Here is a 27,869-nt window from a genome sequence, read left to right as displayed (position 1 = left end):
TTCTAAATATCTGAAAAGATTTTCTTTTTATTATTTTCAGAACAAGACATAGCAAAACCAGAAAAGACTGTTTCTCATGGGAAACCAGGTATTTTGCAGGTGGTACCTGTAGTATCAAATTGTCTTTCCTTGGTCCAGTTTCAGCAGGATGAAGAGCTTAATGTTGAATCTAAAGTTTTCAGGATGATTCATGTCTTAAGTCATCCAACTTCTAGAACATCTCCAATTTTAGTCATCTCCACAACGTGTTCTGAAGACTTGACCTGTCAAGTGTCACCTGCAGCTAGTCTATCCCTTCCCAACAAAGACAGCTTAATCTTATTTTAAAACCACATTTCCTCAAACTGTAAGACCGCAGGAGTCTGAAACAATGAAATCTGCTTTTTATGTATTAGATGGAGGATGTCCATCTATTAGGAGATCTTAGCACTCAGGTGAATGGGCTCTGTGGTTGTTTTATTCTGTCCTGTTTGAGGCAAGTCATCTTTGGAAAACTTATAATTCAGAATGGCTCATTCAAACACAATCATTTTAAATTCCAACAACCTCAAGAAAAGGAAATCAACATTTCGCCCTGCTTCCCTTCCTCCTTCTTTCTTCCATCTTTGCCTCACTTTTTTTGTTTTTCATTCCTGGAGATAATAGAGGTAAGCCTGTATGTTCTGCTCATAAAGAGACATACAGAATTTACCAACACAAATTTATCAATTGGATTTTTTTATTCAAGAATAAAAACTTTTAAGTTTTTATAAAGATATTTAATTATTTATTTGAGAGAGTGGGGGTAGGGAAAAGGCAAGCAGACCCCGCTCTGTGTGCAGAGCTGGAGGTGAGGGACTGGCTGTCATGACCCTGAGATCATGACCTGAGCCAAAATCAAGACTCAGCTGCCTAACTGACTGAGCCACCCAGGAGCCCCAAAAATAAAAACTTTTAAGTTTTTGTTTATGCTAATTAAATATGAGTTTAATTTTGAGGCAGTCCCGTGCCTCAGTTATTGCATCCTTCATTCCAGACTGACTTGTTTACTCAAAGCTATGAACATGGTTAGGGAAGAATTTTTAATAGGTTAGAAACATAGTTTCTCTAAGCCTATCTTAGGAAATATTTTGCTTACACTTTCAGACTTTTTACTGTAGAAAAACTGTTTAAAATGGGTTTGAGGCCATTTGATTTCCTTTGCCTATGTTTTAAAGTATATGAGACACCAACAGGAATATGAAAAGCAGACCAGGAGCATGAGGAGCCAAGAATAGCTGTCTGTATTCTAAGGTTCTAAGCAGAACCTTAGAAATAACTTTTAGAACCTCCTCACTAATGAATAATAAAACCCTATTATTTTCCTGATTGTCCCAAATGTCAGTCATTTTGAACCGAAATACAGAGTGAGACTTTAGTCTCTGAGAGTACAATAAGCATACTGTCCTCCAGCCACACCTTCCTTTTACTTTAGGGATAATGTCCATACTCTAAATTCTGCTTCCCAGGGAAACTTTCTAATTGATTCATTCCCGCTGTTGAATTATTGACAAGGTCAATTTTACATAGGATCATTATCCTAATCTCTCTACGTTGACCCAAATCTCTTTGACTATATCTATAAAACCATATAGAGGACAGAAGACATCCCCTACATGTATTCCTCTTGCCCCTCCCCAACTTTGCACCATAAAAAACTTGGGTTGCAAGACTAATCTTGGGTTCTCAGGGAGGAATCTTGCACAAGAAAAATAAAAAAAAAATGTTTCTTCCTGCTCTAGTTCAATTATTTAAAAAGAACACATGTCTTATAAAACAACCCCTGTGTAGATAAATACAGTGAAATACAGTGAAGGCAAGGGGTAGATGTGTATTGGCAGGTCAGGGGATAATTCCAATTGGCAAAACTTTTAGGGCAGGAGAGTTGCAAGGATGTCTGCAGCTGGACACATTTTTTTTGTGCTCTATCCAATTTGAATGGAAGATATCATTTGCTGCTTTTCCGGGAAAAAAAAAAAAACCTAAGTTTTTCTCAGTATTGGTGTTATTTCAAAGAGAATACAAAATATCAAACTTGACATATGTCACTGTTTTATACTGATGCATTTACATTTTCTACTTGTGTTAACATTTTTTCCTATCACAGAAGAAAAAGTTGTCAAGCAGGTAAAAGCTACAGAAAAAGCAGCTATAGAAAAAACAGGTAAATAAGATATTTCATATTTTTCTCCTATTTATGAGCTTTATGTTACTTGAATACACACATATCTTCACTGAAGTGTGCAGAGTTTCAGCACCGTAAATTCTAAGATTACAAATTCTTATAAATACTGAAAGAAATAGTCAATAAAATTAACAATGGAATACTAGAATATTGTAATTTAATTATTTAAGTCTGTTTGATCTAAACTTACATAGAACTTGTGAGGTAATCCAAGTAATTCATTGATTATCATATACTACCAGGTATTTAATCTTATTTTAAAACCACATTTCCTCAAACTGTAAGATCACAGGAGTCTGAAATTATGAAATCTACTGTTTATGTATTATATGGAAAAATATCCTTTCATGAGGGCTCCACAGACAGTTATATGGTTGTATGAACATAGATAACATACAATATTAAAACTGTATCTCTCAGTATTTCAGGTGAGGAGAAAAGAGGGGTGCACACACTCTTGGCCATTCTGAAGTTCTTTCCTATTGGGATGAATGAAACAGGGTCTTCACCTCAACTGACATCCCAAACTATTGAATCTCTTCACTGAATTCCAAGTGGGCAACAGGCAGTTAACAGAGTCCCATTTCTTACTAAAAGCAAAAAAAGTTCATTTCAAAAGAAAAAGTCTGTGATATAATTTCATTTTAACTAAGATAATCACGACAATCAGATTTAAATCCAATTTCTCAGAAGAAAATATAATAGAATTCAGGAAAAAACTAATTATAAAAATTATAGACTATTAACACATGAGAAAGAAAGAAATCTTATAAGGTCATTTACACATCACTTCACATGTCCCTTGTACTCTATTAAAGCCATTGTCAAAGCTCATAATTTCAGCTAGTATTCCTCTAATTTGCACCCTAAGGTGTTAATGTGGTCTCGTTTAGTTATATGGGTATTTGGGGATTAGCAAGAGGCTAGCCCAATGTATTTGTATGTCAAATATATAGCTTTAAATTTTGCATACATTTTGATGTGTCTTAACTCTTCAGCAAGCAGTGTGATTGAAATATTTTCTGAGAGTGAAATAATAGTGCTCAGAGAGAATGGAATAAGCCTAATATTAGAAGAAAACCTAAAACTAAGAAGAAATAAATACAGAAGATAAAGAGTTACCTTTTTCAATGGTTTGTACTCATCAATATGCCATTTTCTTTTCTCTGTTCTTCTCTACAGTCAAGCCCAAACCAACAAGTAAGAGATGAAAGGAATAAAGTCTAAAAAGCATTGCTTGGCCATTTCAACTTTAATAATTTGCTTGTTTTTTTTCCCTTTAATTGTTAATTTTAGTATTACCTTAGTTTAAATTAGCTGTATAGATGATAAAATGTTTTGCTATAGCTTTTTGACATCTTTGTCTTACACTATTAATACTTTGCTATAGGGACACCTGGGTGGCTCAGTGGTTAAGCATCTGCCTTCCACTCAGGGTGTGTGATTCCGGGGTTCCGGGACCAAATCCCACAGGGAGCCTGCTTCTCCCTCTGCCTCTGTCTCTGCCTCTCTGTGTCTCTTGTGAATAAATAAATAAAATCTTTAAAAAAATACTTTGCTATAGTTATACAGAGGAAATCTCTGGAAGTTGTATCACTATTACTAATACTGAAAGAGTGAGTCCATATGAGCTATAAAATACCACTAAGAAGTTAGGATGAACTGGCAATCTATCAAACACATGTGATAAATAACAAAGGAGAATGAAATGATACACAGTATCAGTGTTATGAACCACATATTGGTTTGGGTAAGTAGCATTAATCACACTGTAGGTAGACTTTGGTGGTTAGAAATCCAGAGATCATAATCATATTGCCATTTGTTTATTAAAATCATGGACTTTTTCTCATGAGTATGAACTTAAAAGATCATCCATTTTCAGAGATTACAGTGGCAGAGAGTTCAAAAGCTGACTATTGGGCTCAGACAGGCATGAGCATGGGCTCATTGTCACACAGATAGTAAATAAGTCCAAAAGTGTTTCCAAATTGTGATGTTGGTCCTTGAATTCTGTGTTTTTATGTAACACAATTTCAATGAAAGTGTGTTAGTCAAACATTCCCTGGATCCTGTATGAAAAATGGATTGACACAGTCCAAAGATGAATTTGGTGAGTTCAGTTAGGAGACCTCATAAGTGGTTTCAGGAGGTAAGGTGCAAATGTATGGAGCCTAATAGAATATATTCATATTCTAGAACATGTTGCATGTATGTTGAGTATGCATTTTATATTATTATCATCACTGTAATCCAGTATACTTTTGCAGAGCTGTTATTGTGACAGTTTAATAAGTTGAATATCAGCTTTTCAATTTTATTTTATTTTGTATGTTTATCGAATATTAACACTTATACAGATTTAGTTCATGAAAGTTTTATTCTTAAATACTGTCAAGCCCCAAATTACAAATATCCAGTTTAGTCTTATGACCACCTAGGTCCTACATCTTCCCACCTACTTCACTCTTGGTGCATGTTGTTGGGGAAAAATGGTAGTACTTTTAGCATCTCCAAATTCAGGAGTGAGGGAAGAAAAAGACAGGTAAACATCAATAACAGCTCAGGAGGACTAACCTTGAGGGTGATTTGAAGCACTAACACTTGGCAGTGATCGGCTCTATTTCCAACTATTCTTAATTCCATTCAAAGTATCCTACCCTATAATGGCTTCATTTGAAATTCCACTTTTAAGGAAAGAGAGAGATCTCCTATTTTTTTATTTCAAATATTTTTCAGAGGAATATCAATTGCATATTTGATTCCATTTGTCCTGTCCTAGACTCAGTTGAGATTCATCTCTGAGAGTTCGAACTGGAGCTGGAAGGAGAAGGTGGTCCAGGAAAACGAAAATACAGAATGTGGGATCCCTGGGTGGCGCAGCAGTTTGGCGCCTGCCTTTGGTCCGGGGCACGATCCTGGAGACCCGGGATCGAATCCCACATCGGGCTCCCGGTTCATGGAGCCTGCTTCTCCCTCTGCCTGTGTCTCTGCCTCTCTCTCTCACTGTGTGCCTGTCATAAATAAAATAAAAAAATTAAAAAAAAAAAGAAAATACAGAATGTGATACTTTCTGGTATAGGTGGGGGTCTAGGTTAAATTTTCAATGAGAAACTAATGTCCAGCACAAATTGCTTCTGACCTGGCAAAAAGGAACCAGGCGGAGTCAGAGGGGTAAAAAGAGGAGCTTGTAAAATGCCAAAGGCAAATGTCATCTACTTTAAATTATCCTCAAGGAATGATTTTACCTTCAGCAGAGAAAGAAAAATCCTCTTTTTTTCTCCTCTTTGTCATATTCTATCCTCTTCTTCTTATACCACAAGGCCCCAAGAGGGCTAGTATCTTCCTACTGTCTTACAGGATGCCCTGAGAATGAACCTGACCTTGTTTATAATCTGTTTCTATGGCAATGTGCTTTTCTGTGTTCCAACATGCAAATGACTTTGAGGGCATGCTTCCTATATAAACTGAGGATCACCCGCAAATACATAAATAAGGAATGCTTGCTACACAAACAATTCACAGATTGCCAATTAATTTTAATTTCTCTTTCTAGAAAAAGCTGAACACCAAGAAAAAGAATCTCCAACTATAAAAACAGGTGCTTTTACATTGTCTTAATTCACTAGTGTTATTAGGTTTAAAAATTCAAACAGAGCATACGAGTGCTTTTCATCTTATTTCCTGGTACTGTTCAGTCTTCTGGTTTTCTAGGAAATCTAGTTTATCTGACATTACAGTTGTGTTACTGTTGAAAATTATACATTTTGCTAAGTATTATAACACATATGTATAGGATTGTCAAACATACTATTATGATACAGTAGGGTTTTTTTTTGTTTGTTTTGTGCTTTTATTTCAATTCCAGTTAGTTAACATATAGTATAATATTGGTTTCAGGAGTAAAATTCAGTGCTTCATCACTTGCATACAACACCCAGTGCTCATCACAAGTGCCCTCCATAATACTCGTCACCCATTTAGCCCATCCCCCTGCTCACCGCCCTCCTAGCAACCCTCAGTTTGTTCTCTATAGATAAGAGTCTCTTATATTTATAATAGTAATAGCAGTATTAACAAAATAGTATTACATTCATGGTTCACAGGCCCCTTTCACTGTTGTCCATATTAATGCCATTTGTCACACTGATTAAGTTGATTCAAGGTAAGATTGTAAAATATCTTGCCAAATTACAGAAATTACCTTTTACTAAAAACTAATCATGAATTTCCACTTGATATCTTTTCTTAAATATAAAATATATAAATGGTAGCTTCATTCTTTAAAAAAAATGCTATTTGATTTTTTAAAAGATATGGTAGTTGGCATCATTCAAACTCTAAGGCACACACTGCTGGAGGGTGTGAAAATATCCTTCCTTCTCTTTTTCTAAGAAATATTTAGAATATTAATACTAACATGCATTCTGAGAGGATGATGACACAATATGCATTTTACGCTCTTCAGAAACAGTGAGGCATTCAAATTACCGTGAGCATTCATATTGCATTAAATCAGATAAGATTTCATAGGGATGAAGAGACCAAGAAGATTCTATATCTGAAAGCTTTCCGATCTCTTCTGCAGGGAATTCGTTAGGAATATAACTTTAAAATTATTCAAAATGCATTTTCTATTGCTCATTTTAATATGTTTAGCCTACTTCTAGTTTAACTTGGACAGAAATAGGAATATAAAGTGCTGATATTTACCTATAGGGGAAAAATGATCACCTGTTTACTTTTCTTCTTTACTTTTTAGACAAACCCAAACCAACCTCAAGTAAGTGTACCACTTTAAAATTTTAAGAATTTGTTATTTAAATCACACTAATTTTATGATCTCTTTGTATTGTATATGCAGCCAAAAAAAAGACAGTATGTTTATTAGTGCAATAGGCAGGACACCATCACCTATATAAATGATTCTGACAAAGAATATTGTGTGTATCATATTCATTAATCCTTGAACGTGACTTTACTGAGCACCAATCAGTTATATTACACTGTACCCGGGTATGTGAGGGAATGCCAAAAATGTTTTCTGTTTTCATGCCTATGTAATTAATGCATTTACCAAGATAAGTAATGTTTGTGTAGGAATAAAAGTGGTTTCATCTCTCTTTAATGTACCTCCATTTGTTTGTGAGGATGTATTGAGTAAACACGGTATGGAGATTCCTCTAATAGTCACTGCTGGGTTAAGAAAAATTTAGAACACATAATACCTGTCCCCAATTATTAATCTTAGCACATTAGACTTTTATTATTTTACTTTTTCAACACCTGAAGGTAAGTTGTTTTTAGTATTTCAGAATCTCTATTTTATTTTGACATCCCAAGCAATAATACCAATGCAACAGCTTTTGAAAATTTATGAAGTTCTATGTAATTCATAAAAATGAAATAATTATTTAATATTGTTAAATTATGACCCAGACTTTAACCTGGGGTAAAAATATGTGCATTTCAATCAAAAGTGTATCTAGAAGTTCTATCTAAAGTTTCTAAATGCCAAGGAGTAACCCAGTTCCTTAAGAGTATCATGACAGGCTCCTTACAAATGCAGCTACAATTTTCTTCTAATTGAATTTGATGTTAAAATGTTAAATGTTGCCTTTGGGTTGGAGAAAATCTCTAATACATTTAGCTTTTATTATTGCTAAGGGTATGCAAAAATTAAGAGTTGAAAGTCAAAACTAGAATGCTAATATGAAGTTCACCATAATCACTTGTAAATACTGTTTCGTTTATGAAATGTTATTCATTTTTGTCTTTATTATCATAAAATATTTTAATCATTTTTTCTTAAGTTTTGAATAAAGCTTCCAGAGAAGCTATAGAAGACTTATAATTAAATGTATCAGGTTTATAGGTATGTTCTCACTTGAACTGAACTGTGAGGAAAAATATATTTTTAAAAATCCTGTCATGTTACATTTTACAATATTATTGGTCTATGCATTAACTAAAAGAACAAAAAGAGAGGCTGTTTCTGTATTATCAGAGACTAAAGATAAATAACATTTTATACCTTGTCTCACTACTCTGACAAAAGTCACCGAGAGTTGAATTTCTGTGATATTTTTCAACCTCATCCCACAATCCCACCCATTGCAGTTAGTATAACATCTTATACATGAAGTTACTTTATAAATATTCAATGAATGAATGTATTCGTGCATATATGAAGAACAAGTTAAAAGTCTGTGAAGCAGAGATTTATAATTTGTAATTTGTAATTAAGAAAACCAACCAAAGGACTTCAAATTGATTAATGTGACCATTTAGGCATAGAATGTTTTAAGTTAATTTATCGAGTAGTTCTAATTTCCAAATAGAGTTCTAGTTAGTTTTCAGAGATATTGGTTATTAGTGCATCTCTTTGCCATTCTGAGCGTATGTGTTTATTGTCATTACTAGTGGAATTAAATAGGAAATACCTAGAGATAAAGCTCAATTGTCTGCTACTGAAATACTATTCTGTCCTTTTCTTTTTTTACTATATTCTTTTTTCCTTAAAGAGGAAACACCAGAAGTCACAGAATCAGGTAAAAAATACTTTCCCCAAAGGAGGGAACATAGATCCGTGAAGACAGATTTATGTGTAAATTTGAATCTCTATCTAGCTGTGTAACATTTGGGAAAATCTGTTGGATGGCTCAGATTCCTGGTTTCCTCATCTATAGAACAGACAAAATGACATCCCAAATTTTGGCTTGTTATGAGCTTTAAATAAGATAAGATATGCCACATCCCCACTACCTGGTTTTCTTCTCAGTATCGTTTGATATATCCAGTTGAAGAAAAACCATTAATCAACTGAAACTTCTGAAAAGGCATATGTGTCCACTTTTTGCTTGGAGATATTTTGTGACTCTCATTGTTTTTATTTCAGTTTATTTATTGAGCATCCATAGCACCAGATTCTCATTTCCTAAAGAAAACAATTGAAATTTTGCATGTTTTTCCTGTTGTTACTAGTTTACATTTAAATGCATGGCTTGCTAGAGCTTTCCGTCAAAGCACATGAAAACAGAGATAAAAAGAAAAAGGGAGAGGACTCTGCCATTCAGGTGACTGAATATAAGCCAAATAACCAAGTGTAACAAAAGTACATATGTTCTCACACAATAGGAGGCATACTCTTCCTTTGTATTTTGAAAAAGCAGAGCCCTGACCCCCTCCACTTATGGGATTAAGTCTCATCTCCAAGTGTTCACTTCACAATTGAGTAAGAAGTCATTTTTTTTTAACTGATGATTTCTTGTTATATTTCCCTCCTAGGGAAGAAGAAAATTGAAAAATCTGAAAAAGAAAGTAAAGGTAAAGATGACATTTAAAGACATGTACACCAAATTAACAATAAAAACACAGAAATAAAAAATACATAATTATACAAATTAGATCATTTAGCAAATTACAGAAAATGTGGACAGAGATTTTTAAAGCATGTTTCAGAATTACAGTTCACTGTAGCATTTTCCAAGCAAGAGGGTAGGCGTCATTTGTTATTAGATATCTAAAGAGAATAGAAGGTTAGGTTTAGGTTTAGGTTCTGCTATTTCTAAATTAACATCATAGAATTCTTTTCATATAATGCCTGAATTGTGAATATTGACTACAAAAAAGTTCATTCCAAACCTTAGGAAGACTTATGAATAAATGATATATGACTCAAAATTACCTTTTTTTTTTCTCTACAGAAAAAGCAGAAATGAAACATCTTAAAGAAGAAAAAGGTGATTTTTAAAAGACTGAAAAACATACTGCAAAGCCCTAAAGAAAAAATAATTGAGGCTTATTTTTTCACTTTATTATTTTTATTTTTTAAAATACTTTATTAATTTATTTATTGAGGGGGAGAGAGAGAGAGAGAGAGAGTAGAGGCAGAGAGAGAGAGAGAGAGAAGCAGACTCACCACTGAGCAGGTGGCCTGATGCCGGGCTTAATCCCAGGACTCTGGGATCATGACCTGAGCCAAAGGCAGATGCTTAACTGACTCAGCCACCCAGGTGCCCCATTTATATCACTTTCAGATAAAACTTGTATTTGTGTATATGATGAGCTCTAGTGTAATTAAAGGAAGAAATGTGGGAAATACGAATATGTGGTAATGGCTGGGTTGAAGGAACAATGGATAGCAGGCCAGTCCCAGCAAACGTGCATTCATGTGTTGTTGTGCCATTGGTGAGCAACAAGTTTAGAGGCTGCATCACAGAGTGACTTTATTTTCTTAACATTGGGTGTATTTATTTGCTAAACTACAAAATATAATGATAATCACTGATTTTCAAAGTAGTTATCTGAAAAACTTATAAAGGCCTTACTTATAAAGAAATATTCTATTGTATCAAGAGGAAAGCATTCTTAAACATATCAAAAAGATTGTTAATAATACGACAGGTTGGGTTTTTTTGTTTGTTTGTTTGTTTGTTTGTTTTGGTTTATCTCCAAATTCAGTTACTTAGAATGACCCATTGTACATGGAGTCTCATTAAATACTGTAATCACTGCAAACATGTAAATCTGTTTATGCAAACAAAACAATCTCTACTGGTGACATTTGTTTTTGTTAGGTGTTAGAAGAGAAAATTTTTTAATGACCCTGAGAAAATATTTACATTATTTAAATAATTCCCATGTTCCCAAAGCTTAGTTGAAGTGAGCCAAAATTTTAATGAAAATTCCCTTTAAAAAGTCAGAGTTTAATTTACGTTTTCCTTATCCACAGTCTCAACAAGAAAAGAAAGTCTTCAATCACACAACGTGACAAAAGGTAATCCTGAATCAACTTTGTAAATATTCAAATGCTAAATTGGTATGGAGGTGAGGTGCCTAAATTATGCTTGCACTTAATATTAACACTAAAATTTTTTAAAGCAACGAAGTCTAGCATTTATACACTTCTGCTAATATTAGGCAGAGGAAGTGGACAGGTGGGAAACCTAGCAGGAGATTTACATTTCCATGGAAAACTAGAAAGAAGAAATCTGAACTATTAACAACATAATCATTCAATAAAATATTCCAGTACATATCAGAAGATGAATTTCTCTTTTACAAAAGACTTTCATAATATGAATTATAAGGTCAAAAATGATATAGCAGTAAAAAAAATAGAGCTGACAATTATTTTATGTATTACATAAATATAACCATTATCATAAATAAAGTTATTATTTAAAGTTGGCCTTTAAATTAAGTCCACCTAGACAAAAAGTGTTTTGTAGAGGGAAAATGCCAGCATGTGCACAACAGGAAGATGTCCTTCACCTAAAATGAGAATGACCTATTTTGGTGATATTGACTATCAAAAAACTATAAATACATGTTATAACTGAATTATATAGCCTAGGTGATATAATTTTGAACAAATGTAATTAATTCAAAATGTAATGGGATTTAAATATTTTAAATTTTAAGATGCTAAGTAAACATGTCAAAATTGAACAATTGTTTTCAACATTGTAAATATATGGAATTCCAGTGTGGGGGGAGGGGAAATCAGTGTTGTATTTTCACTGGTTCCTTCTTTCTGCTTACTGTATTATGGATGCCCCAAATGGCAGGACTTATCTAGACATATAACTTAGACATATAGTTATCAGTAATTTAGACATGTAATTCTCAGTAATATTAGAGGGTAAAATTTACAATAAAAGCAAACCAAATTTATAGAATCATATAAGGGCATAAATTTTATATTTCACTTGCTTAACTTTTAGAATATGGCTTAGCATCTTTTAAAATAATTAACCAGAAGAATAAAAAAATTCCAGTTACTTAAAAAAACTCTTTGGTACATCCTTTCCTATTATTCATTTAATCCTCACAACAGGCCCAATTATCATGCCCAAATTAAAGATGAGGTAGGTGTAATGAGGGAGATCTAAAATCCCAGAATGTTTACATGGTAGAGACAGGATTTGGTCCAAAGACTTAACAGTTGAACTCATTCATTTACATTTCACTACCCCATCACACTATGGCACACATTAGAGAATCTTTCTACCAATCAGAGCAGCCCAAAGGTAAAATGTAAATGTACTCAACTTTGTCCCCAAGCGAGTAGTCTGTTCAAACTATAACTTGAGGGCTGTACAAGGCATTTAGGCTTTGGATAGACAGTCCTTTCTTACCCCAATCTGGAGCCCATCATTTCCAAGGTCTTCATATTATGAATACACAGGACAAGGTATTCTAAGTAAAAGCACAAGACTAACCCTGAGCTAGTTGAGAACACAGGCACATTCTTATTCATTCCTTCATTCAACAGATGGTTCATTGTATTTCAATAAATGTTTGTTGTATTCCTTTCAAGTTTCTATTTTTTAGCCAGTGAAATATTTTTAAAGGAAAAAAATGACATGCTATTTTGTAATTTTATACATGAGGCATGTGGTCGTAATATCACTAAAATCATACGTGTCTCAAATGAAAAAAATTTTATTGGTATTAACTAACTTTGGTAAATTTGTAACCCTTGGGTTTATATTAGAAACTCTACAAGTCTCAAAATAAATCATGTAATGCAGATTCATTTAAAAATTTAGGGATCCCTGGGTGGCGCAGCGGTTTGGCGCCTGCCTTTGGCCCAGGGCGCGATCCTGGAGACCCGGGATCGAATCCCACATCAGGCTCCCGGTGCATGGAGCCTGCTTCTCCCTCTGCCTGTGTCTCTGCCTTTCTCTCTCTCTCTCTCTCTGTGACTATCATAAATAAAAAATAAATAAATAAAAAAAATTTATATATCAAGTCCAGCCCTTTAAATTAGACTAATGGGACAGTAGCTACACTTGGGGTGAACATTCCATAATGTATAAACCTGTCAAATCACCAAATTATATACCTGAAACTTCTGTAAAATTATGTGTCGACCATATTAAAAAAAAAAGAAGTTAGACTAATATAGTACAAAGTAAATGTTATGAATTTTTTTTTTTTTTACTTTTCAAGAAGTTAGCATTTCTGTTATAGTATTTGGGACAATCATCTCACTTTATATTTTTGTTCTATATACATACACTTTAATGTAAAACAATACTACTTTGAAGAATTATGGTTTCTCATTGAAACTAATAGACAAATGGTTATGAAAAATTAAACTAATTTTGCATGTAGTTTATTAAGGTTTAGTTTTTATCCTTATAATTTTTGAAAGGAAAATAATTCTCAATGATACATTTTATGGAATTGAAACTTTAAACAAATATTTAGATTAATTACATCATACAAAGTATTTTTACTCAAGTCAGCTATAATTAGAATTGAATCAAGATCCTTAATTTAACAAAGATCCTACTGATTTTAGTATTTTAAAAGTGTAAATATGTTGTGACATCTACAATGATTAATAGCTTTTCTGATATTTCACATAAAAATAATCAATATATTCAAAGACCCATGTTCTCAGGCAATAGTTATATTCTTTCATTAACTATTTTTTTTAAAGTCTTTATTTATTCATGAGAGACACAGAGAAAGAGAGGCAAGACACAGGCAGAGGGAGGAGCAGGCTCCATGCAGGGAGCCCGATGTGGGACTCCATCCCAGGTCTCCAGGATCCCACCCTAGGCCGAAGGCAGGTGTTAAATCACTGAGCCACCCAGGGATCCCCTTTTCATTAACTCTTAATAAGAAAGTCAAAAGACGTTAGATTCTTTCATGTGGTCCATCAACGTATAATTTCTTTGCATTTTATCTGAGTTAAACAAAACTTATTTTCTTTTATTTTTAGCAGAAAAACCTGCAAGAGTATCAAGTAAGTACTGCTTGTATTAAAGATAAATTCTCTTTGGCATGCAGTATAAATCTCCAGCTAAAATTTATAAAATATTTATATTTTTAATGTGTTCAGAGATTGAGTCATTTCATACTAAACCTTCTGACAGGAATTTAACTTTTAAACTTAGTTATGTTGAAACTTAAAAAACCATGTTATTTGAAATGATGACTTGGAACAAATACTTTTCATGTTCTCAAGCCTGAAGATTAAAGTGACTTGCATTCAAATACATAATTTTTTTCAGCAATTTAAGTAGAATGAAATAAAATAATCTTGTTTCTGCCTTAAACCTTCAATCACTAAAGATTTGCTACAGAGCACATATGGTTGAGCGATCATGTTTTATTCGCTGATGTTTTTCAATGTTCATTAACTTAAATATAATTGTATATCTGAGAAGAATAACAGAGTTAGGAATGGATCTAGGTAGGTTGTAAACAGACAAAACTCTCAGAAAATACCCTCTAAAATATCAATATCTAGACACACATAGGCATTCTAAATATACAGGATACGACTTTAAATTTTCCATAAGCTCCTAAAATTCTGGGAAATAGAACTTTCCCTCCCATGTTTTCTGATTTTAAAAAACCATCTTTTTAAATCAGTGCTGTCTAGAGCAAAATCATGTGAACAACACATGTAATTTTAAATTTTCTAGTAGATACATTAAAAGGGTCAGGAGAAACATGTTAAAATAATTTCAATGTTTATTTAACTCTGTATATAAATATTATTTATGCATGTATCAATTCAGAAATATATTGATATTTACACTATTTTTTTAATTGTGTGTGTGATTTACACTTAAAGCACATTTCAGTTGGTACTAGTCACATTTCAGTAGCCCAAATCCTCTTGTGGTTAGTAGCTACTGCATTGGACGGAACAGATCTCAATATCTATTGAGTGCTTCCATTGTGCCCATCACATAGTGAGTATTGGCGACCTACAAGACAAACATTAAATGTGGTACTTGCCACATATCTCATTCAACACTCCTTGACTGCAAATAATAGAACCCCACATGAACTTGCTTCAGGGATTTCAAAACGGAAAGTAATTACAAGGGTACAGAATTGTCTCATGGATGCAAGGGCAAAGCTCCCACTTGATACTCAGGAAAGCCCTCTGAAACCATCCCACTCTACACTCTTCCCCTACACCCACAGGTAGTCAGGGTACACTTCGTGAAGGAGGTGATTCCAGAATTTGTACTTGGAAGAATAGTTTGCTTTGAATGACTGGAAAAAGATGGAAATGATATGAAGAAAAACTCATTTCTCCTGTCTCTTATTCACTTTGACAGAAGTACCATGCTCCCAGAACTTCCTACACTAGATGTATGGTTGGTTGGTTGGTTGGTTGGTTGGTTGGTTGGTTGGTTGGTTTCCACACCAAGAAATTATCTGTGATGCCAGCTAGGTGTCACACAATGTCAGTCACTTCTGACACTAACCTGGACTTAGCACAGCACAGTTTAAAGACTCAGTCCTACAAGCCTGCTTCCTACTTCAGTTGCCAGCCATAAGTGGTAGGTTCCCAAGTTACAATTTCTGTCCAAGATGGCTAGAAATTAGAGGTTCTCATCACTTCTTCCTTTGGATTCATTTGCTAGAACAGCTTATGGAATGTAGAGAATCGCTACTACATTTACTAGTTTATTATATAATAAAGGATATTATAAAGGATACAGATGAACAGCCAGATGAAGAGGTACATCGGGCAAGGTCTGAAAGGGTCCCAAACACAGGAACATCTGTCCCTGTGGAGTTGGGGTGAGCCATTTTCCTTGTATGTAAGTGTGTTTACCAACCCAGAAGTTCCCTGAACCCTGTACCTCTGAGATTTTTTTTATGGAGGCTTTATTACATAGGCATGATTGATCATTATCTCAATCTCCAGCCCCCTTCCCCTTTCTGGAGGATGGGAAGTAGAACTGAAAGTTCCAGCTTCTAATCACAGCTTGGACCTTTTGGTGACCAACTCCCATCCAGGAGCCCACCAAGCATTGCCTCATCGAACAAAAACCCTTCTATCACCCAGGAGATTTAGAAACCCTGTACCAGAGACAAAGGGTAGAAACCAATATATATGTTTTCTATTATTTCAAAGTTGGCGACCAAAAAAGCATGGCATATAGAGGCCATCAGAAGAAGAGTTGGCTGACGTTAAGGGCTAGTGTCAGAAAGCAGTGGAGGTAAGGCCTCTACGAGGTAGAGATCCTGCAGGCCAAAGGACTTAAGACTTACTGCCACAGGAAATTGTGGGTTAATTTATCAAAGGGAGGAAAGTGGAGGGAATTGTTGGGAAGAAATAGGGGTAAATAGGAAGTAAATAAGAAATAATAATAGTAATGGAAAAGAGAAAAAGTGTCACCAGAAAAAAAAATGTCTACTCTTTCTTATGGATCATAGGAGATAAATATCCAAGAACATCATGAGACGATACATTTTAATCAATTGGTTGCTGCACACATGGAGATCATATTCTCCATAGCATATAATTTTTTGTCATACCTTTTTGGAGGCAATCATAAAAAAACTTCCGATATTTATCAAATAAAACATACTGAAGATAATTTAAACTGAAGATTCATCACTCTTTTTCTGAACCCTTTTCAGCATTATGTACATGTGCATTTATTTTTGGTCATATTTCTTATTTATCTTTCAGTCCTTTGTCTTTCATAAAGGAGGTTTGCAAATAGCTTTTGCTTTAAACTTATTGCTCCCTTCCTCCCTTGTGCCTGCTTCTCTTGTCCTCTGGACAGGATCAGATCCTCTACTTCTGACAGGCTGGTTTTTCTGCTTTGGTATGGGATGCACAGAGACTGTCCTTCACTCCCAGGTTTTTTGGCTGGGAAGGAAGAGAACGTTAATATGTGGGAAAGGATCCATATAAAACAAGAGAGGTACCGCTTCCTAAATTCTGATTCACTCTGATTGAGATGCTTACAACCGTCTGCATGGACTGGATTTTCAAATATCTGAGGTTTTATTATAGGGATGGAAAAGATACTGATAAGAATCAGCAACACATGAACATCTCTCTACTGCATCAGTGAAAAGTAACATTGCAAAATCAAATTTTCCATGATTCCTGGATGATTGTGGTTTAATTGACGCCTGTGTCTGCAGGTATATTTTTTAAAGGATGAGCTTTCTGATTCTAAATGTCCACTTGATTTTCATTCTGTATTTTTTTCTAGCTATGGTAAATATATAATAAATAATTTGCTTTCCATGTAATTGAGAGGAAGACATCAAGGGATGTTAGATTGTTTTATATTTAAGATCCATTACCTGAAAAATTAAAAGCAAAATGAACATATTTTTGAATTTTAAATAGCACAGCCATTTGCTATTAATATTTTAAGTCTTCAGAGAATTTTTTTCTGGAAAAAAAACCTGTACATCCAAAAACATTACTCCCCAGGAAGTTGCCCAAAGGCAAAACATAAAATAAAACAGAAGAATGAAAACATACATTATTAAAAGGCAAAAGGTTCCAAGGGAAGACTAGCACCTAGAGGAATTGCAAGGCTCTTGACATAGCTAAGACGTTGACAATGTATTTATAACAATGGGTGTGGTGTACCAAGGAAAAAGATTTTATAGAAACCTATAGTTTTTTCATTTTTATTGTTTGGTAGTCAATATTTAAGTAAAGATAGATTGGCTTTCCCCGTAAAATAAGTATTTTTTTAAGACTGCATTTATTGGAGAGAGACAGACTCCTTTTGAAAGAATATAATTAAACATAACTAAAGTATATCATTTGTCATAATAAAAGTGTAACCTATTTTGTATTGATTATATGTCCCTGCACTGAAAATTTTCAAGAATTTCAAAAAGCCAGAGTTTACTAATAAGCATGTAATTCTCATTTGAAAGAATATTTCACTTTTTAAGACAAACTACTAATGAGTCTGTGAATTATAAAATTATAATCTAGTGGCAAAAAGAACTATTTTTCATAAATTCTTAAACACGAAAAGAGTATGCTTTGCTTTATGTTGATATTGTCTATAATTCCCTTTTATAAATAATTAAATTGATGATCTTTTCCAAAATGATTGAACTCAACTAATGGCTAATTTATGTCTAAGTCAATTTATGCATGTCATCTCAGACTAATTTAGTTGATTTTTTTCTAATTTTGTCACATGGTAGTCTCTCAGGCATATCAAATTATAGGATGTATCCTGATATTTTGCTGCTAATGTTATGTTCTCAGATTCATTGGAGTTTTACTGTATTATAGGTTATTCATGTTCACTGCTGTATAGTATATTACTTTGTGAATATACATATTTTAATCTATTCTAATATCAATAGATATTTTCTAGTCTCTACCTTTCTCCTTTACTAATATAAGAATATAAGGCAGTAGTTTTAAATGCTACCTCAGCAGCATCCCATAAGCTTTTATATGGAGTATCTTCCTTATTGTTCAGTTGCACATGTACTTTAATTCCATTGTAATAAATTCTTCAGTATTTTACATGGAAGTTTTAGAACCTATTTTTAAATTTCTAAACCTGTGAGAATTATAAAGATCATCCTCTTTTAATCATCTTCTAGTTTAATTGTGTAGTGGTGAAAGAAAATGGTCTACTCTTTAAAATGTGTTGAACTCTGCCTTATGAACAAATATATTATTAGTTTTAGTAAATATTCTATATGACATTGAGAGTAATGTGCATTTTCTAATGGTCGGGAGTGTGATTCTCTATTGATTGAGTCAAGCTTCATTGCTTTTAAATTACCCTGTATCTTCATTAATTTTTTGAATGTTAGAAGTATCAGTAATTGAATAAACTATATTGAAATCTCCCACTGAAGGAAAATTATCAGTTTAACCCTGTAGTACCTGTAGTGTTATCACATTTTATATTAGGAGCTGTTTTATAAGTTCCATACATGCTTAATTGTATCTTTCTGGTGAATTGAACATTTATCTTTTTATGATAACTTCTATATTCCATATAATGCTCTTTTTGTAAGTAAAATGACCTTACAATTATCTCAGCTTTCTTTTGGTTAGCATCTTATCAGAATTTCTTTACAAACATTTATTTATGTCTTCTAATGACAGTCTGTTTCAGATATGTCCTTAGTAAATAACATAAAGCTAAAATTTACTTTGTACTTTACCCAGTACAATGGCCTTCACTTTTAATCTGAACTTTAACTACTTACCATTCGTTGTGATTATTATTTTAGGTCTAATTTTTACCATCTAAGTTCTTATTTTATATTTCTCATGCCCTCTCAACATTTCTTTATATTTTTTCTCGTCTTTTACAAATTTAATGTTTTCCTCTATGAATAAAGTCTTTTAAAAAATTTTTTAAAAAAGTATTTTCCTCTAAATGTGTTTTTATTTTTTCATTTTCTAGCCTCTACTTATTTGGAAAGACTATACTCTATTTCTCTTACTTTGGTGGTAGCCCTTGACATTTTACTATTCTTTTTAAGAATAAAATTACTATACAACACCACTTCTAAACAAGAGAGGCATGTTAGAACATTTAAATTTCATCACATCCAATGCTGATTTATATGCTCATCTTGTTCAATATTTTAATTCTAACCTTTCGAAGAATCTGAATGTCAAATTGTGTTAGTAGTAATTCTTCCGTCAATATGTGTCTATCTTCCCCTACAGGTTTCTCAGTTTCATTGTTCTTGTGTCTCTGACTTGGCTTCTACTTCTTTCTTTTCCAGCAGCACCTTCTTTATAAGTGTCTTGAGAAAGGACCTATTGGTGAAAGCATTCTCAGTTTTTATTTATCTGACACTGTCTTTAAATCATCCTCATTCCCGAAAGCCTGTTGCTAGGCACAAAATTTAGGTCACCGGTTAGCACTTTGCGCACTTTGGTTATATTATTTCACTGTTTTGTTTTTTCATCCTCCACAAAGGCAGGGAATTCTGTTACCAGTCGATTTGTCATTCCTTCCTATGTGATCTATCTTTTCTTTTTCTTCTTTAAATATTTTCTCTTTGCCTTTGATTCATTGCAGGTTCACTATAGTTTATGGAGTGAGAGCTGCTTTATACTGTGAAATTCCTCCAGGACATGTGGAATTATTTTTTTCTTTTTTCTTTTATAAATTTATTTTTTATTGGTGTTCAATTTACCAACATACAGAATAACACCCAGTGCTCATCCCGTCAAGTGCCCCCCTCAGTGCCCATCCCCCCCCCCCCCCCCCCCCCCCCCCCCCCCCCCCCCCGCCTTCCTTCCCTTCCACCACCCCTAGTTCGTTTCCCAGAGTTAGGAGTCTTTATGTTCTGTCTCCCTTTCTGATATTTCCCACACATTTCTTCTCCCTTCCCTTATATTCCCTTTCACTATTATTCATATTCCCCAAATGAATGAGAACATATAATGTTTGTCCTTCTCCGATTGACTTACTTCACTCAGCAAATTATTTTTTTCTTTTACTAGTTTGGAGAATTGATAGCCATTATTTCTTCTAATACTATCACTTTGTTTTTCTCCTTCTGCTGATTATTAATATGTTAGGTATACTCGCCTTTTTTTCTTTCAAATTTTTCAGTTCCTCGTTTCTCTCTGCTGTATTTAGTGTAATTTGATCGGTTTTAACATATATTCGCCGATTATTTCTTCAGCTCTATATAATGATATTTAACTTATCCAGTGAGATTTTATATTATTTATATTTTTATTATAATAGTTATTTTTCAAGTCTTACTGGTTATGTTCATAATCTCCTATTGCTTGACCCGATTTTAGAATTCATACTTTATTTCTTAAAACATTTCAGATGTGTGTTAAAGTTTGAGCATAAAAATTCCAGTATCTGAAGTACTCTCTTATGTAAAGTTGTTGTTTATTGTTTCTTCAGACTGTTCTTCATGATGGTTTTTTAATTTCTGTAATTGGAACTTTGACTGTGAGCTCATACTCCTTTTGTCTAAACAAATCCTTCTTTCTCTCTGTTTTCCCTGTCCTGCTCAACTTTTATTCCACTCCTAGCAGTTTCTTACCATTTGTGGGGTCCTGTCCTAGAAGTGAACCCTGGCTCATGGGTTTCCCAAAATCACAGGGTTCCTGACAGTACCTGCACTCAGACTCATGGTGAACCCCTTATGCTCACCTGCTCTTGAACTGGGCAAAGCCCCTCCCAGTTTCAGCGGATGATCTCAAGTTGTCATTACTCGCTTTTCAGAAAATACCTATGGGCTGTTTGGGGGTTCTGGGATGTCTCTCAGACTCCCCATTGTCTCTCTGTGCTTTTTCTTCTACAAACACTAATGCCTGGTAGATTTTGACTGTTCAAATCCACATGTGTTTTAGGGCTCATTTCATTTTGTTATGAATATTGTCCATGGGTTTCATTATCTCTTTTTACAAGGGGATTTGGAAGAGATTGAAATACTGTGTTGTTGCCACCTTCCCAGAATCCGCGGAGGCAGTTAGTTATATTTTCATCCCACCTTGGCACAGCTTCTGTGACCCCACTTTACTCCTTGCACACTTAGTCTCTGAGTTCCAGTTTTAATATAAACACTTGTCCACAGGATGACCTACTCTTTCATGTATCAGCAGGTTTTCTTCTTCCCCTCTCAGGGCAGGAGGAACATTCTGGAGGGTTCCTTTATGCCCTCTGAGCCCAGCACTGCAACAAAAAGTATGATTTTGTCATGAATATTGTCTATCATGTCATCAGTAGCCTAACAATCCAATAGTTGCTTTTTTAATGTTATCCACAAATCTTGTTTTAATAAGACACGTGGGATATTATTGGAGATCACCTGCTGGAATGGAGTGCTGATGAATATTAACATCAATGTAGTTTTTGTTAAGAACAAATTAGCACCAAATTCATGAATAGAAATATAAAAATCATCATCAGATAGTGGCTGATGCCAGGGAAACTGGCCTAAAAACTGTGAAAACTGGGAAAGCTTCATAACATCTCCGTGCTTGGTAGCCTTATTTTTGAAATGTGGATAATAATAATATTACCTCATAGAAATTTGAGGGAGATTAAGACAAAATAGTAGGTACATAAATAATAATTGGAGTCCAATAAGTGATTATTAGTTGGCATCCATGAGGGTGGTGATGATAATGATGGGGACGGAAATGACTACGGCATGCTGTGCTACTTTTCCTAGTTAGGAACAGGTTTCACTTATTAAGCTTTGTGTCAAACTGGAGAAATGGTAAGATACAATCATGTGAGAGAAAACATCTTATTCATTTTGGGGTGGTTTAAAACAATCCTACTTTTTAGAGAAAGGGTGATTATCCTCATGGAAACTTTGCTTCAGGAGAAAAAAAATGGAGCAGTAACTTGGTTGAAGCCTTCAAAATAGGTACCAGCTGCCGTGCTTACCTTCTCTGATCGCTCCCCTTGCTAGCCTCAGAGAGCGTCTGTGTATAAGGCACATTTGGTCAAATGGTTGTCACTGTCGATGATTAGTCTTTGGGCCCCAGCAATGTGGCCTCATTCATTTATTGGTGATGTTAAGTTGTTCTGACATTGCCCTCAAGACAGTTTTGTCTTCTCCTCAGAGTGACAGGACAGACACTCAGAGGGGATTGCATACCTTTATTGAACACCCTTGACTTTACTGTGTGCACAATTCCAAATGTGAACTGTCTGCATTCTTTATTACCCTCTGAGGTCAGTCTTCAAGAATTCTGTGGCTATTGCTCAGCGTAGCAGTAAATTTTCTTTAAAACTCATGATCATTTTAAAGAATAGTATAGAGGAAGCATTCAGATTTAAAAACTAAAAGAAACAGGCTATCGACTGCTGCTTTGAACCACCATGTATTCTTCTGATTTCTTGAAAAACTGTTGACTCCTAGAATGTAATATTCCACCAAACCATTTACACATAATTCAGCAAATCAACTGAGAAAATATTTTAAAGCCTTTGGGATGTCTATAGTGACAAAGAGATGCAGTGAATTAGATAAAATAAGAGGAGCAAAAATGGGGAAAAAAATCCATGCAAAGTTACTTTTGTGTCGATGCTTTAGGATTCCAGCTGTTTACCTATGAGTATTTCTCGAAACTCTGGCACAAATCAGAACAGATTGCTGGTAGAAATGAACATGCAGTAACTGCTGGTACACATGCATGCATTATTTAGGTACTTTTTATTTATTTATCATGTTTGCTAAAAGTACACAGAGCAAGCTGGGCACCACACAGGAAATTTTATCTTTAAAAACAAGAAAAATAAAGTTCACAATCTAGGCCATCAATATGGTTTCCCTGAAAATGTTTTCCCCTCCATATTACAGTCTCTTTTAACCTTTCCCATTATTTTATCCACTCCCATGCCCCCATGCTCAGATGAGGAAGTGTTGCTTCTCACCCAGGATTTATCACTCCATGTTCTCCTTGACTCTATCCCTTCTTGCCTACCATGATCCTGGCCCCTTCCATCCCTCCATCCTGCATCTTCAGTTCTCGCTCTAAGAAGCCTTCTCCCTTCACCTACAATATCTTCCAACTGTTCTTTCACACGCAATTTTCCTTGCTCTTTTTGCTTCCTGAGGTCGTGGTACTTTTGCTTTCATTTACAATCACACTTCTGAGGTAAGTCTCCCACCAATTCTTCAGGCAACCTGAGCATTGCCTTCCAACATTTTCCTCAAATACCATACTTGAAGCTCAGCCCAGATGTCCTGATTGCTGGGCAATCACTTCTTCTCTTCTCCTCACCTCTCCTTCTTCTCACCTCTTCCTCTCTGATGCACTCAACATTGTTGGCCTCATGTCCTTTTTGAAATGTTTTCCTCTCTTGGTTATCATAATATCAGACTCCTCTTTTCGGTATGAGCATATTTGCTCAGTATGGGTTCTGCTGCTCTTTCTTTTTCCAGAGGATTAGTTCTTCCAGTCTCAGCTCTCTTTCCTCCTCTTAGCACTTTTTCTCAATGGGGGCATCCCACCTTGTTGCCCACCTCTTTATGGCTAAGGCCTCAAGTTGTTCTGAAGCCTAACCTGACTTATCAGCTCTGGCCCCACATTTTCAACTCCCAGCTTCACCTTTTGTCTGCATAGGTTTATGACTGACCTTCCTATTATATCCCTCTTTTCTCACTTATCCCTTGACCCCAGCAAATGCTGCAAGGAAATGACGTGTGATTTCCATTCTTCAGTTTCTTAGACATAAAACTTCAAATTCTACTTTGACTAGTCACTATGCTTTGTCTATGGCTCTCAATGCCAAGTCATGTTAGCATGTACTGTTTCTCCTCTGAACCATTATAGTGACTTTCCAGAAGGTCCCTTTCTGGTTTCTGTCATTCCTCCATGTCATGTCTACTAAATAGATTAAGTTTTCCAAAACTTCAGATTGATTAGACCATTTATATAATAGGTATTCAATATTTCCTCATGGCAAATTTAGACTACATTCTACATTTCTTAGCCTGAGGGTCTAAAGCCTCTATGATCCTGTCTTAAACTACATTTTAAATCCTTTTTCTATAACCATTGTTTATACCAATAGGAGATACCAAACCAATTCAAGTTTCCATGTTTCTGACTTTCCTCCATCCTTTGACCCTGTCGTTCTTTTTTCTTGGATTTTTCTTCCCATTTCCAGCCATATGATCCTTCACAGCCCATCTCCAGTTCATCATGACTCTCCAAGGTCCATCTCCCATAGGATAACTTCCAGAAAATTTCTTTGATCTCCGGTAAGAGGAAGTGACCATTCCACCATTGAAAACACCTTACACTTATTTTGACGATTGTTGTATACTACATTGCAACTCATAGTATCTTTTATTTGTTTGGATACTTCTCCATTTTCTCTATGACTACAAATTACTTCTTTTGTATTTTCTTTTGGTTCTTCCAAAGAACATGGCAAAGTACTCTGAAAGTAGAGATAAGAAAGTTTAGTTGAAAGAGTGTCTAGAAGTTCTAGAAAATTAGCTTTATACCTCCTTTTAATACTTTAAAAATGCATTGCTTAACACGTTTTAAATCCCCTGAGTCTCAGTGTTCTCTTGTAAAATGAGGATGTTCCACCTGTTTCTTAGTGAATTGACTTAAGTGAAAACATATGTAAAGTACCTATTGGAGCACCTGCACAGAAAAAAAAAGCTCATTGTAGCTACTGTTATTGTTGCTGAAAGAGTAACTATTTCCTAAATGAATAAATTGCAAGAAAACTTTAAGGTAATATTCACTTTGGAAAATTAAACTGATCGTTTTTAAAGCCTGCCTTAATTTTGACATTTTTATATTATTTTTTCTTTAGTCAGTATTTTTTTTCTGTGCTATTTTCAATTATAGATTAGCATTCTTTCAAAGTTTTTTGCTGTTACATACATTGCTCTTATTTACTTTAAGTTCCCCTAGAAAATGTTTGTTATTTTGGGCCTTTTTTTAAGTTTTGAATTTTTAACATAAAGGGTGATATTAGTTTCAGGTGTACCATGTGGTGATTCAACAATTTGATACATTATTCAGTGCTCATCATGATAAGTGCACTCTTTTTTTTTTTTTTAAGATTTATGTATTTATCTGAGAGAGAGAGAAAGAATGGAAGAGCTCCTGTGAGTAGGCGGAGAGGCAGAGGGAGAGAATCTTCAGGCAGATTCCCCAGTGAGCATGGAGCTGGACACAGGGGCTTGATCTCAGGACTCTGAGATCATGACCTGAGCCAAAACCGAGTCGGATGCTTAACTGAATGAGTCACCCAGGCACCTCTCATCATGATAAGTGTACTCTTAATTCCCATCCCTTCTTTCACCCATCCCTCAATCTCCTCTCTGGTAACCAGCAGTTTGTTCTCTATAGTTAAGAGTCCATTTCTCAGTTTGTCTCTTTCTCTTTTTTTGTTCCCTTTTGCTCATTTGTTTTGTTTCTTAACTTTCTTTCTCTCTTGCTCATTTCTTTTGTTTCATTTGTTTTGAAACCACTTGGTATTTGTCTTTCTCTGACTTATTTCATTTAGCATCATACTCTCTAGCTTTATCCATGCTGTTGTAAATAGCAAGGTTTCATTCCTTTTTATGGCTGAATAACATTCCATTACATATATATGTATACCACCTCTTCTTTATCTATTCATCTATCAATAGTTGCTTGGGCTGCTTCCATAATTTGGTTATTGTAAATAATGCTGCATCTATTGAAAAGATCATATGGGTGGGTTTTTTTTGTTTTGTTTTTTTAAAGATTTTATTTATTTATTCATGAGAGACAAAGAGAGAGAGAGAGAGAGAGAGAGAGAGAGAGGCAGAGACACAGGCAGAGGGAGAAGCAGGCTCCATGCAGGGAGCCTGACGTGGGACTCGTTCCGGGGCTCCAGGATAAGGCCCTGGGCTGAAGGCAGCGCTAAACCACTGAGTCACCCAGGCTGCCTGATCATATGGTTTTTATCTTTGCTCTTATTGATGTGGTGTATCAAGTTGACTGATTTGTGAATATTGAACCATCCTTGAGTTCTGGGAATAAACCCCACCTTGATTGTGGTGAAAAAATTTTCAATGAATTGTTGGATTTGGTTTGCTAGTATTATTTGTTTGTTTGCTAGTATTTTGTTGAGGATTTTTGCATTAGATTTATCTAAAGGATTGGTCTGTAGTTCTCTTTATTTTGTGGTGTCTTTAACTGGCGATAGTAACAGGGTAATACCGGCTTCATAAAATGAATTTGGAAATTTTATTTTCTATGTTTTTGGAATAGTTCAAAAATATTAGGTATTAACTCTTTTTAAAAATGTTTGGTAGAATTCACCTGTGAAGCTGTTTGGTCTTGGACTATTGGTTATTGGGAGTTTTTTGATTACTGATTCAATTTCAGATATTTTTATATTGTAAACATATAAGATACATCATAAAATATGAATGATGAAACATACCCTTTATATAAAGAACAATCTGAGATTCCAACAACCTTTAAAAAGCACTATAAATATGTTTCTAATGAGTTAATATGACTGTGTGTGATAATGATGTTAAATTAATTCTAGTTATCCAAATTTAGGTGGGATGCTTCTAATATAGAAAGAAGGAGAGAAAAAGAGAGAAAGCAAGGAAAAAAACAAACAAGAAGTTGTTATCTAACCCTAAATCTAAAACGTTTACATTTATTGTAATTTCAAATTAATTTAAAATATTTCTTTTAATGCAAAACTAGCATTAGTTAATTGGCAAATGGTTGCTATTGTTGTGATAATTTTTCCATAACATAAAAAGGTAGGTGGATTTACAATGAGTATTTCCTTTGTAACAATTCTTATTTTAAAGAATCTAGCTTTGCTTTGTCTGTGTCCTTCTTATATCTGACATTATTTTACTTGTTTCTGTGTCAGAGAAATAAGGCAGGGTTTTTTTTGCCCTCAAAAGGTAACATTCACTTTCTTGTTTTCTCAAATACTTTGCACTGTTATTGATTTACATGGCTATGAACTTATTTGTTAAATAATTATCTTTCCTTTTGACAGATTTATGTTTAATTATTTCCTTTGGTAACATGTTGGTTGTTTCATAGAGATAGAATTCTTTATCTAGAGTAATACTTCTCAATGTAATAGTCTGTGGATCTCTAAGAACTCCAAAATTCTTTTAGGTGATCTGAAACGTTTTACATATTAATACTCAGCCATTACTTACCTTTGTCAGTCTCATTTTTCTCAGACATATACAGTGGAATTCTCCAAATGGCATGTAAGAACATCATCACTCTTATATGAAGGAATGGTTTGCTTGTGAATCCTTGTGTTTACAAAAAAAAAGGCTATTTTAATTTCTATTACATTAATTATCAGTAGACATAATCCATATAAACAAATGTTCTTTGAGGTCCTTAATTTTTTAAGATTATAAAGGGTTTCTGTAACCAAAAGTTTGAGAGCTA

At 34.3% G+C, this 27,869-nt stretch overlaps 1 protein-coding gene across 7 annotated transcripts in view; it reads left to right on the top strand.

The window, feature by feature from the left end:
- TRDN (triadin) overlaps window positions 1-27,869 on the top strand; it is a 368,093-nt gene that overhangs the window by 326,827 nt on the left and 13,397 nt on the right. For 3 of the 7 annotated variants that reach the window (XM_055310519.1, XM_055310522.1, XM_055310517.1), the window contains exons 28-37: window positions 41-88; window positions 2,126-2,182; window positions 3,386-3,403; window positions 5,760-5,804; window positions 6,966-6,986; window positions 8,728-8,754; window positions 9,491-9,529; window positions 9,910-9,945; window positions 10,938-10,982; window positions 13,944-13,967. In XM_055310519.1, coding sequence (XP_055166494.1) covers window positions 41-88; window positions 2,126-2,182; window positions 3,386-3,403; window positions 5,760-5,804; window positions 6,966-6,986; window positions 8,728-8,754; window positions 9,491-9,529; window positions 9,910-9,945; window positions 10,938-10,982; window positions 13,944-13,967 — 360 coding nt within the window. Of the gene's footprint in view, window positions 1-40; window positions 89-2,125; window positions 2,183-3,381; window positions 3,404-5,759; window positions 5,805-6,965; window positions 6,987-8,727; window positions 8,755-9,490; window positions 9,530-9,909; window positions 9,946-10,937; window positions 10,983-13,943; window positions 13,968-27,869 lie in introns of those variants that run through there. The other 4 variants (XM_055310518.1, XM_055310520.1, XM_055310523.1 and 1 more) reach the window with 4 other exon arrangements.

This window comes from Nyctereutes procyonoides, unplaced genomic scaffold (assembly GCF_905146905.1).
Source record: "Nyctereutes procyonoides isolate TBG_1078 unplaced genomic scaffold, NYPRO_anot_genome, whole genome shotgun sequence".
Lineage (NCBI taxonomy): Eukaryota > Metazoa > Chordata > Mammalia > Carnivora > Canidae > Nyctereutes > Nyctereutes procyonoides.
The sequence above is the reverse complement of the archived record's forward strand: the minus strand, read 5'-3'. Positions and strand labels throughout refer to the sequence as shown.